This window comes from Chiloscyllium plagiosum, chromosome 15, assembly GCF_004010195.1.
Source record: "Chiloscyllium plagiosum isolate BGI_BamShark_2017 chromosome 15, ASM401019v2, whole genome shotgun sequence".
Lineage (NCBI taxonomy): Eukaryota > Metazoa > Chordata > Chondrichthyes > Orectolobiformes > Hemiscylliidae > Chiloscyllium > Chiloscyllium plagiosum.
The window spans coordinates 44,625,618-44,638,201 of NC_057724.1; the positions used below are offsets into that span (position 1 = coordinate 44,625,618).

The following is a 12,584-nucleotide window of genomic DNA, read 5'->3' on the forward strand; positions in this document are numbered from 1 at the left end:
ATTGGTATAGGACTAAAGTGGCAGAAAATAAGGAAGTTAATTAAATTCACTTATGCTTGAATCTCCAAACTTCTGCACTTGTACCTAATTTTTTTGAGCTTGATGCTTATGAAGTTTTGCACAATCCAAAACTGTAGGAGTTCCTCTGGGTAAATGGTAAGACCAAAGTCCTTCAGTTACTTCAATGACTTTTTTAAAGTCACCAGAGGGATAATCTCTGGTTGCTGTGTTTTAGTCCATGTGCAAGTCCAAGTTTTTAAAATTTAAAAACCTGCATACAACCAGACCTGGACAATTTCAAGACTTTGGCTGATAAGTGGCATGTAGTATTTATGCCATGCTCCAAGGTGGTAATTGTGATGGCAGCATTTTTCCATGCTATTTGCTTGCATGATTATTGCCATAATTCTCCCACAGTCAACAATTGACCAGAAAACATGACTAGACCATCCCTAAAACTACTTTTTAGTAGATGGGCAGGTAAAAAGCACTAGGTCTTCGGTGATTCCACAATCCTTTCATGTACAAAAATACTTATGTCCTTCAGATGTCAAATTTTAGTGTATTTGTTGACTTTAATATTGTTGGTTCTTATAAAATGATTGGGCAGAAACATGGGTGAATGAGGGAAAGTAACACTTTGTAGAGGTGTATGTTATGCATATAGTAGCCTGTATAATTCCCAAAGCCTGAGCACCACCTACAAACCACACAGCAGTAGTGAAATGTTTCTTATGTGTCTGGATGAGTGCAGCTTTGCCAACTTTTTTAAAACTAAATTTCATTATCCAAGGCAGTATGGATTGCTTCATTAGTAATTCACTCTATTCATACAAAACTAGGTTGTAGTCCAACATGTTTATTTGAAATGACACATTTAGAGCACAGCTCCATCACCTGACAAAGGAGCATTAGTCACTCTGGAAACTTGATTTCAAATAAACATATTGGCCTATAACTTGGCCCATGCCAGTCCAATACTGGCATCTCCACATCATCCATTTATTAGCAATGTTGCGTACAATCCAGAAGGCTACTTAGCATCTTCTAAATCCAGGGCCTCTTTCCTCTGGAAGGAAAATGGCAGTGTATATGTGGGTGTATTGCCATCTCTACCAAGTCACTCACCAGACTGACATTCCTTCAGTATTCCTGGGATAAAATGCTGGATTTTGTCCCTAACTTATTGTGTTTACCTACAGCATGTGGATGGCTGTAGTTCAAGAAAGCAGCATACTGCTTCTCGAGGGCAACTTGGGCTATAAATTCAGGCCCAGGTACGTATACTCTCATTCCATGAATGAATAAATTTTAAAAAAAAAACTTGTTATTCACTCCCTCCACATCACCATTAGTGTCTGGTAGTATGTTCTAATCCTCTGAACTCTACCACTGCTTTTTCCCTGCTAGAACAAAATCCTGGAATTTTTTTAAAGGCTTTTTTTTAGATTAGTGTGGAAACAGGCCCTTCAGCCCAACAAGTCCACACTGAGCCTCCTACGTTTATCCTTTCACCTAGGACACTGGGCAAATTAACATGACCAATTCACCTAACCTGCACATTTTTGGACTGTGGGAGAAAACCAGAGCACCCGGAGGAAACCCACACAGTCATGATTAGACTACTTAATGTGGAAACAGGCCCTTCAGCCCAACAAGTCCACACCGACCTGCTGAAGTGCAACCCTCCCATTCCCCTACATTTACCCCTTTACCTAACACTACGGGGCAATTTAGCATAGCCAATTCACCTGGCCTGCGGGAGGAAACCCACACAGACACTGGGAGAATGTGCAAACTCCAGTCAGTCGCCTGAGTCGGGAATTGAACCCGGGTCTCTGGCGCTGAGAGGCAGCAGTGTTAACCACTGTGCCGTCCACAAATGGTAAGGTCCTCATGGGGAGAATGCAAACTCCACAAAGACCGTTGCCTGAGGTGGGAATTGAACCCAGGTCTCTGGCACTGAGGTAGCAGTGCTAACCACTGTGCCACCAAATTTTCTCAACATGTCTGTCAGCGTACCTACACAAAATGGACTATAGTGGTTCAAAAAGGTGGCTTACCACTTAGAACTGTAGGATTGGCAACAAATGTGGGTCTTGCCAGTAACGCACCTTGTAAAAGGATATAGAAATAGAAGCAAAAAATTAGGGAATTAAACTTTTCAATTTATGATATGTAAATAAGGGTGATGGTGGAGGGTTGCTTTTCAGATTAGACGTGATCAATGATATGCTACACTAATCAGGGCTGGGTCCACTGCTTTTTGTCATCTATATAAATGATTTGGATGTGAACATAGAAAGTACAATTAGTAAATTTTCAGATGACACCCAAATTGGAGGTGTAGTGGACAGCGAAGAAGGTTACCTCCAAGTACAACAGGATCTTTATCAGATGGGCCTATATGCAGAGGAGTGGCAAGTGGAGTTTAATTTCAATAAAGGTGAGGTGCTGCATTTTGGAAAGGCAAATCAGGGCAACACTTATACACTTAATGGTAAGATCCTCGGGGCGTTGCTGAACAAAGAGGCCTTGGAGTGCAGGTTAATAGTTTCATGAAAGTGGAGTCGCAGATAAATAAGATAATGAAGGTGTTTGGTATGCTTACCTTTATTGGTCAGTGTATTGAGTATAGAAGTTGGGAGGTCATATTGCAGCTATACAGGTCATTGGTTAGGCCAATTTTGGCACGCTGTATGCAATTCTGGTCTCCCTGCTAGAGGGAGGAAGTTGAAAGGGTTCAGATAAGATTTACAAGGATGTTGCCAGGGTTGGAGGATTTAAGCTATAGGGAGAGGCTGAATAGGCTGGGGCTGTTCTCCCTGGAGCAGCAGAGGCTGAGGGGTGACCTTATAGAGATTTATAAAATCATGAGGGTCATGGATAGGGTAAATAGACAAAGTCTTTACCCTGGGGTTGAGTCCAGAACTAGAGGGCATAGGTTTAGGGTGAGAAGAGAAACATTTAAAAAGGACCTAAGGGGAAACTTTTGCATGCAAAGGGTGGTGCATGTATGTAATGAGCTGCCAGAGAAAGTGGTGGAGGCTGGTACAATTGCAACATTTAAAAGGCATCTGGATGGGTATATGAATAGGAAGGGTTTAGAGGGATATGGGCCAAGTGCTGGCAAATGGGACTAGATTAATTTAGGATATCTAGTTGGTATGGATGAGTTGGATCAAAGGGTCTGTTTCCGAGCTGTACATCTCTATACCTCTATGACGATATAAAATAATTAGACAAGGCAAAAGGGGCCTCAAAAAGCATACCTTGCAAACATTTGCACTCTGTTCACAACTATTTCAGTATTAAAAGCACTCAACTATAAATCATTCAAGTGAAAGCAACTGCATTTACAAATAGGCTGGGGCTATTTTCCCTGGAGCATTGGAGGTGGAGGGGTGACCTTGTAGAGGTTTATAAAATCCACAAAGAACACGAATAGGATAAATAGACAAAGTCTTTTTCCTGGGGTAAGGGAGTCTAGAATTAAAGGGCACAGGTTTAGAGTGAGAGGAGAAAGATTTAAAAGGGACCTATGGAGCAACTTATTCACACACAGGTGTATATGGAATGAGCTGCCAAAGGAAGTGGTGGAGGCTGGTACAATTATAACATTTAAAAGGCATCTGGATGGATATATGAATAGGAAGGATTTAGAGGAATATGGGTCAAGTGGTGGCAAATGGGACTAGATTAATTTAGGATATCTGGTTGGCATAGACACATTGGACTGAAGGGTCTGTTTCCATGCTGTACATCGCTATGACTCTATGAATGTGGTCAACCCAAAGGTTTACATTGGCTTTGATGCTACTAATCCTTGACATGTTGCTTTTGTATTTTTGTTTTGGTTGAGATCATGCTGTGGGTCTGTGGTTAGACCATGACTGGAAATCTCATTCCTTGGAGTTGTCTGCAAATCACCCCTTAGCCTTGAGTTGTTTCAATGGATCATATGACACAAGAATAAAAGAGTTTCTTTAAAATCTTCAAAGTGTTGCAAACATCTGTGTTTCTATTTTCATTGGAAAATCCCATTTTTGTTAAAATCTGTGCACCTTAGCTAATCCAGGCTGTGAATGCTGCTTTTTAGCACATGCGCCCTGTCTGAAATTGACACTGTCCTAATCTATTTTTGGCCAGTTATTTACTGGATGGTGTGCCACTGGGTGACTCTTACAGCTGATTTTATTCTTCACTTTTACATATTAAAAAGACCATTTTTAAGAAAACTATTCCAAGGCGATGCCTACCTTTTTAATATTGTGCTGTATTAATCTCCCCGTTGTTCAATAATTGCAAAAAACCTTATTTAAAATGCTTATTTTAAGAGTGAACTTTTATTGTTTAGTAACCTATCCCAAGATGTTTCACAGGACCATGATCTAATATGATGTTAGATCAAAGAGGTAGATTTTAATGCATATTCTCAAAGGAGAGAAGTGAGTTAGAGAAATTGAGAGGACATTCCAGAGCTTCGAAGCTTGGCAAGAAGGCACAGCTATCAAGTGATTTGAATTCAGGATGAAGCCAAAATGAGATGAATGCAGATATTTCGGAGGATACCACACAAATTGGAAAGAATATGGACACAAAGGAATTAAAAAGCAATGATGGAAATTTAAAACTAAACATGACTTGGCAATTCTGAAAAAGGTAATAATTGAAAAAAAATCAGAGTAGACATGACCATTATAGCTCATTTTTATCCAAAGTGAATCCGTGATGTGGAATTGGCTATTAGGAAACAAATCTAAATTGAATCAGTTCAAGGTGAAGAAGCTATGAAAGATGTGCATTGCTGGAGTCAGAATGGAAATGGTGCACATGGTGGGGATATGATACCAGGCAAAAATGAAATGTGTTAATTGTTGTAATATTATCCTCTTCTTAAAATTTACCATTCATAATCTTTTTAAAGTTTCTCATTACCCATCTTTATACAGCCGATATTAAGCATCTGTTTAAATGGCATCTGAACCTTAATAGTTCTCATGTTATTCTCTTCTGCTTTGCTCTGGCCTGTACTTCTCACTTGATTGAGAGTATGGAAGGGTGGAATGGGATTTTGGCTTCAATATTGCATGATGTAAATTCCCCAGATGAGGCTTGAAATCAGCATTGGAAGAAGCCGCAGACTTATCAGAGACTGACTCCAATGACCTTTTGTTGTGTACTACAGTCTTCAGTAACCCTTCGACCAGAAAAACTGATCAGCATCTGAATTTCATTGAAAAACAACATTTCTACTTCAAGTCATTGTGATGGTTCATTACCACTAATTCCAATGAATATTAATGGTATGAAAATCAAAACTTCTCTGGGATGCGAAGCAGGTGCTGGGATGAATTTCTGTACTCGCAGAATGATAAAAAATTTGTCAAATAATAAAGGAGTAAAAAATAATGGAAATTAATCATTGCACTCTTTTACCCTAAATAGCCTGCCCAAGCAATCAACAGAATGCCTTGTTGATTTTCTCATGTTCTGTGTCTTTCATATATATATTATATATACTTTTTCACCTGCTGACCCCTTATTTGGCTAAAGCTGCTCTCAGTCACCATCTTTGCAAATTACAGCTTTCAAAAAAGATTAATAATTTGTCAGATTTGCATTCCGGTGGTACTTTTTTCTCAAGGCACTGTGAAAGTGAGCTTCAAAAATATTTATTTTTAAAAGAATTCTAAGAAAATGACATTTATAACAAGAAAATGAAGGAAAGCCAATTTATGGCTCTGAGGCAGTCCGATTTTAACTTAACTTTTATCATGCAATTTGCAATATCTTTGCAGCATTTTTGTCTTTTCAATTTCCAGATAGCAGTAACTAACTAGGAGACACTAAGTCACGAAGAGGAATCTGAAGTCATACTATATCTACACAATAACATTCAACTCAGTAGGCATCACTATGTACCACAGTACATTCCAAGCACAAATTTGGAGTATTTATTTCAAAAATAAATCTGCATCTTTTTCTTGGGTGTTATTTAATGCTGTTCCACTTCTAAATTTCTTTGAACATGTTAAACAGTTTTATATTTGCAATGTAAATCAGTAACAAGACAGACAAAGTAGCTCTCAAAATAGGATACATATGCTGAACAGTTTGGGTCGGGGTGGAATTTTGATAAGCCTGGCTTCATCAGTGAAAAGTATCCTGGGTGCCAAAAGCCCAAATGTTTTGTGATAAGATCGCTGTCCCCACCCCAATTTGAGAGTGGAACGGACAATATCTTGTAAACAAAATTCCGTTGATATTTTTTAGCACAACAAAAACAAATTTGTTGAGAAATTTACCTGTTGCATTAAATACTTTTTATCAATACCAAATCAATGATCATAAAAATGACCCTTTAGCAGTATTAGGGTGATGGACTACACTGTACATAGCATTTGAGCATTGGGTCAGTCCTGCCCACTACAAGGTATGATCATCACTAAATAGGCTGTCACAGAGATGGGAGATAAACAAGAATGACGAGTCATGGTTTGACTAATGAAGAGGATTGGTACTACCTTCTCTTTATTGTTTCTATTTTTAATACTAGTTTTTGTACCCTTGCTCCCTTCAATGAATTTCTTTTGAGGTTGCTCAAATGAACAATTGGTGAGCTGCACCAATTAAGCTGCATCCCAGATTGATGTGCAGGCTATCTAACTGCTGAGGACGCAACCCAGGAAATATGTGGGTTTTAGGTTCTCTGACAAGCACACAGAATGCTGCAGAAACTCAGCAGGTCTGGGAGCATCAGTGGAGAGAGTAACAGAGTTGACATTGAGTCCATTTGACTTTTTTTCATAGAATCCCTACAGTGTGGAAACAGGCCCTTCAGCTCAACAAGACCACACCGACCCTCTGAAGAGTAACTCAGCCAGATGCATTCCTCTACCCTATTATCCTATATTTAACCCTGACCAGTGTACCTAACCTACGCATCCCTGAACACTATGGGCAATCTAGCAAATCCAATTCACTAACCTGCACATCTTTGGACTGTGGGAGGAAACCCGAGCACCCGGAGGAAACCCATGCAGACTGGGGGAGAATGTGCAAACTCCACACAGGCAGTTCCCTGAGACCGGAATCAAACCTGGGTCCCTGGCACCGTGAGGCAGCAGTGCTAACCACTGAGCCACCATGCCACCCTGAGTTCTTCTTTAGAATTTTTTTGGGTGGCATGGTGGCACAGTGGTTAGCACTGCTGCCTCACAGCGCCAGAGACCTGGGTTCAATTCCCGCCTCAGACGACTGACTGTGTGGAGTTTGCACGTTCTCCCTGTGTCTGCGTGGGTTTCCTCCGGGTGCTCCGGTTTCCTCCCACAGTCCAAAGATGTGCAGGTTAAGTGAATTGGCCATGCTAAATTGCCCGTAGTGTAAGGTAAGGGGTAAATGTAGGGGTATGGGTGGGTTGCGGGTCGGTGTGGACTTGTTGGGCTAAAGGGCCTGTTTCCACACTGCAATGTAATCTAATCTGATTCATTCAGATTAGAACCTGTGAGATCTGTTGAGTTTCTTCAGTACTTTTGTTTTAGATTTCCAGCATCAGTGGTAGTTTGCTTCTATTTGGGTATCTCTAATCTTTCCTTAAATACCATCAAGAAAGGTATTTTTCAAATGACTATTAAGATTTCAGAAGGTTCCACAATGTTGAATGGTGGCAATTTCCAAATTAGTACAGTGAAATAAACTTGCCCTAGTTCTAGTTATTCTGTCATAGGGCAATAGCTCGAAGCTAAAAGCTTTATCCAAGCAAAATAGAAAAAGGAAAAATAGCACAACTTAAAATCACTGAAGGTTAGTAATTGGTTCTAAAAAAAGGACTTGATGGCATTGTCACATGATTGTAGGGATTTTAAACATAATGTTGCTTTAAATATGTTTATTTTCTGTTTCCTTTCCAAATTTCCTTTTCAATCCTTATTGAAATTAATTTTACAAAAAACTGCAACTAGAGAGAAATCTGTTCTTTAGAACTGTTACTGAATCACTGAGACGGTTTTCATGAATAGGGTGGCCACTAATTTTTTTTTGATCAGATGATTTTTTTTTGGTTGATGACTCCAGAAATTGAACCCACTTAGTTCACACTCATTTTTAATGTCAATGCTGAATGAGTGAATTTTTAATGTCAATGCTGAATGAATGAATAGTTTTATCTATTAAGAAAATGAGTGAAGTCCACCCTTTGCCCCAATGTTGCATCCTGATTAGCTTTAAACTTTGCAAAGGTGGCAACCTGATCATTGATGTACCAAGTCTTGATATGTTCAAACTTCTTCAACTTCTCGGTCAGTGACCTTGATCACAAGGAAAATGGAGTTTTGTCTAGAAAGGCTCCAGCTGTCTGTCCTCTTGTGCAGGGCCTCAATATTTTTGAATCAGTGTGCTGGAATTAAAAATTGGTACTGAATGCCTTAAATGGGCAGGGTCATTCTTGTGTTCTTTGTGCTGCTGTCTCTAGGCTTTAATGGAGATGACAATCACTATAAGCGCCTTTGATCCAGTAACAGATCTGTGCATATTTCAGTGGTGTAATGCGAACTGCCACATTGTAATCTCGCTGCACCCCATTGAGGTCCACCCACTGATGTCCCGAAAATATACCGACAATCTTTCTTTCCCAATGCTGTTTCTCTGGCAACCACAATTTAGCATACACTCCGGAGCCACTGGAGCCTGGCTGAGCGTCACAGTGCTGGTAGATGAGATGAGGTGTCTCATTGATTATTCGGCAAAATCGATACACCAGCTGTCCAGGTCGGTCACTGTCAAATCCTGAAAAATGGATTCTGTTGCCCGCTACTTGGTCTGTAGTTGGCATAACTGTGATCTCCATGTGTGGCCTGTCATGAGGCCTCTTCAATTCCAGTAAAGCATAGTCATAGTCCATACTGAGGTCATTCTGAGATCGTATCCAACCCTTTGGTACCTGTGTGCGTTTGACACGTGACCACCTAGTCAATAATTTTGGTGGAAGTTTGGAACTTTTTGCCAACTTTTGGGTTTTGGGATTCTCTTGCAAAAACCCAACCTTTAATTTTTTCGCCCCCTTGACATAATCTTTCCCATCATGGATGCAATGTGCTGCTGTTAACACATGTCTATCTGACACCAGGACTCCTGTGCACCCTGTGGAGATTTTCACCGTTGTAGAAAAGGGGAAATGAAGCAAGAATTGCTTTCCAGAAATATCAAATCTTCCATCCACTCCGAAAATCTGCCTCTTACGCCGTAATCTCCTAGGGGTGTACTGTTTCAAGAGAAAGGTACTTGGATCAAAGTCAGCAAAGTCTACCATAGTGAGTGTTCGAGTGCCGTTGGTGTAAACTGTTTCATAAGAGAGATTTTCTTTTAAATCCTTTAAGGTAGGGTGAGCCTCTTTCCACAGGCACTCCTCATTGCAGTGAGTGGTCAGATCTGGCATAGCCTTTGCAGAGAATCGGGGTTTGTCCAACTTCAGTATTTCTTGGGGAAGGAACACTGGGATCTCAGGTCTATGCCAGGTCATATTGGAGTCTATGGCAGAGAACGAGGATTGCTTGGCAAAATAGAAAATAATGGCCAGGATCTGTAACAGGGTCATTGTGAAGGTCCTGCTCAAACAAAGAAGAGAAAAATATTTAGTGACTTCTTGTGAATGTTGAACTTGTAACTTTACATTCATGGGTTTACAAGTCTTAACACATTGCATTTTGCAAGTAAAAACCAACATTATAAAGTGTGACATTTAAAATCAGTTTTTACTGGTTTATCAATGAAAAATTCACAACTTTCTTGTTCATATGTTGAATTAGAAAACAAATTGTCTTACCAGGAAATTGGATACAAAAATTGCAAACATGCAAAGATGCAGGTTGGAGAGCCTTACTATAGTTATGTTAACAAAATTGATGCATTGCATTGTTACAGGCCATTCAGTCCCTCAAAACTGTTTCACCATTCTATGAAATCATGGCTGGCCTGTGACCTAGCTAGCCTTTGTCCCATATTCCTTAATAGCTACAATTAACCAAAATCTATCAATCTCAAATTTTAAGTGATTAATTGATTCACCATCAACTGCTATTTAGAAGGGAGTTCCAAACTTTGAGAACCTTTTTCATGAAAAAGTGCTTTCTAATTTCATTTCTGAGGGATCTGGCTCTAATTTATTTTGACTATTGAACTGTTGCCCTATCACTGACGACACCATCTGTCCCTTTTTTTCTTAAGGTCACATTTACTCAAGATTGCCGGTTTCTGCCCTCTGTCTTCATGTGACTGAACTGGCCAGTTCTTAACTTTCAGATCCTAGGTGTTGTGACTTAGATGGCGATGTTTTAATCTTTTTGAATGATTGGTAGCAAGCTTCTCCCAATTATTAATGATTTTACTTCAAGAAGAGCTTCAGAGTATTGTTGAAGAGCTTGCTTTGTCCTCCTTGGAACATTGGCCATTTAAGAGTTGAGAATGTAAGACATACCAGGGATGATGCTTTTTGCTCACTCAAACATTGTCATTGATTTTACAGGAGTGGTTTTTGAATGCGCGTGGATCAGGCTTCAAAAGGGATACTTGTGTTTGTTTCATGATTCTCTGGTTATGTCTGGAGGATGTAAGAGAGGCACTATTAGTGGAATTTCTCTGGTGCTGTTTGTGTCGCTGATATAGTGTTCAGGTCTCACTGTGATGCAGGAGTATGGTGGTGACAACTGCTCTGTATACTAGGGTTTTTGGTGATTTACAGAGATCTTTGCTGTCAAAAACACTGCTATAGTAGAAGAATGAGTTCGCACAGTTGATCTACTGTTCAATGTCCTCATCAATGTTGGCCTTTTGAGAGATAGAATTGCCAAGGTGTGGCAAATGTTCAACATATTTCAGGGTCACTCCTTTAATGTATATGGGAAGTGGAATATATCAATGACTAAGTGTGATTTAATAGGTGGGTTATGTTTTGGCAACATTCAAGGTCAAATCAATTCTCTTGTATACAGAATTAAAAGGTATTCAGAATGGCTTGCAGAGCAGATTGAGTGAGCAGCAACACTGCATTTTTGATACAGAACGGGATGAGGTTAAAGAGTTACAAATCTTTGAAGCACAATCCAAAAGCATAATGATTTACTGAGTCAAATATTTTGGTCAGGTCCATGAATATAATACATTGTTCCTGGTGATGCCCTTGACATTTTTCTTGGATGTGTCTAGCATCAAGAGCATGGAAATACCCCTTGAGGAACTTTTATATAGCCCAATTAGCAGAATTTCCTCTAATTTATCCCTTCCCCTCAATATTGAGAAAACTGATGAAATTGCCATTTAATCTCTAAGCTTAAGGGAATACAAAACTAGTTTGTTTAACAAAAACAGAAGTTACTGGAGAAACTCAAAAGGTCTGGGAGCATCTGTGGAGAGAAAGCAGAGTCAATATTTCAGGTCCAGTTACCCTTCTTCAGAATTAGTCACAGCTAGAAAAAGATCGCATATATGCTGCGGACAGGGGGTAGTAAAGGAGTGCCTGGATAGAGTCAGAGGAACAAACAGATGGATAATGGTATGCCAGGGAAAAACAAAAGAGAAAAACTGATAATGGGGACCATAAGTATTTGAAAATGGATTGGCTGTGCTGAAACAGCTGTGTGATGATAAGGCCAGGGGTGTAGCGTGAATAAGAAGACTTGGAAGAAGGTATTCAGTCCCTAAAATAATTGAACTCAATATTGAGTCCTGATAAAGCTAAGCAGTCTCACAGCAGATCTAATTCTCGAGTCCTGTGCCATCCACTTGTGAATGGTGGTAAGCAATTAAACAACTAATAGGAGGGAGATATTTCACAATGGGGGATCCATTTGCAACAATTTCAGTCAGAAGTGTCAATTGATGATCCATCTTGGTCTCCTCTGGAAGCCACCAGCATCACAGATGTCAGTCTTTGATTCACTCTAGAAATAGCTAAAGACATGGTTGTATCCAATGTCCATTGGTCGTGACAGCATTCCAGCAACAGTATTGACAACTCAGGGCACAATTAGTTTTGGAGCACAAGTCAATCTGTCCCAGTACAGCCTTAATGCTGGCATCTACCTGGCAATGTAGAAAATTGCTCATGCAAGTTCTGTATGTAAAGAAAAGGACAAATAAACACAATTACAACTCAGCCTACTTTTAACTATCAGTAAAGCAATGGAAAGGACCATTGACAGAATAATCAAGCAGCACTTACCAGATAAGCTGCTTTTGACCTAATTAGTGTCTTCAACAAACTCAAAGCTGAACTCAAAAGGAGATGAAGTGACACACTGCCGTTGACATCAGCTAAACCTTTAAGTGAGTATGAGGTGGCTGCAGCCCTAGCAAAACTAAAGCCAATGGGAATCAGAGAAAACTGCACTGTGTAGAGCTCTACCTAGCATGAAGCAAGATGGTTTGGGTTGTTGTAGGTCAATTCTCAGCTCAAATCCTTAGACACCGAAGCAGTTCATTTCCATATGCAGCCAGACCTGGGCAACATTTAGGTTTAGGCACCCATGTGGCAATTAATATTTGTGCTAAACAAGGACTATTTCCAACAAGAGAGAATCTAACCATCT

The 12,584-nt window shown here is 39.8% G+C and overlaps 1 protein-coding gene across 3 annotated transcripts in view; it reads right to left on the bottom strand.

The window, feature by feature from the left end:
* Positions 1-7,482: 7,482 nt before the first annotated feature.
* LOC122557273 (serine protease 23-like) overlaps positions 7,483-12,584 on the bottom strand; it is a 105,825-nt gene continuing 100,723 nt past the window's right edge. For all 3 annotated transcript variants that reach the window (XM_043704795.1, XM_043704794.1, XM_043704796.1), the window contains one exon: positions 7,483-9,605. In XM_043704795.1, coding sequence (XP_043560730.1) covers positions 8,477-9,595 — 1,119 coding nt within the window. In that variant the 5' untranslated portion in view covers positions 9,596-9,605 and the 3' untranslated portion in view covers positions 7,483-8,476. The remainder of the gene's footprint in view (positions 9,606-12,584) is intronic.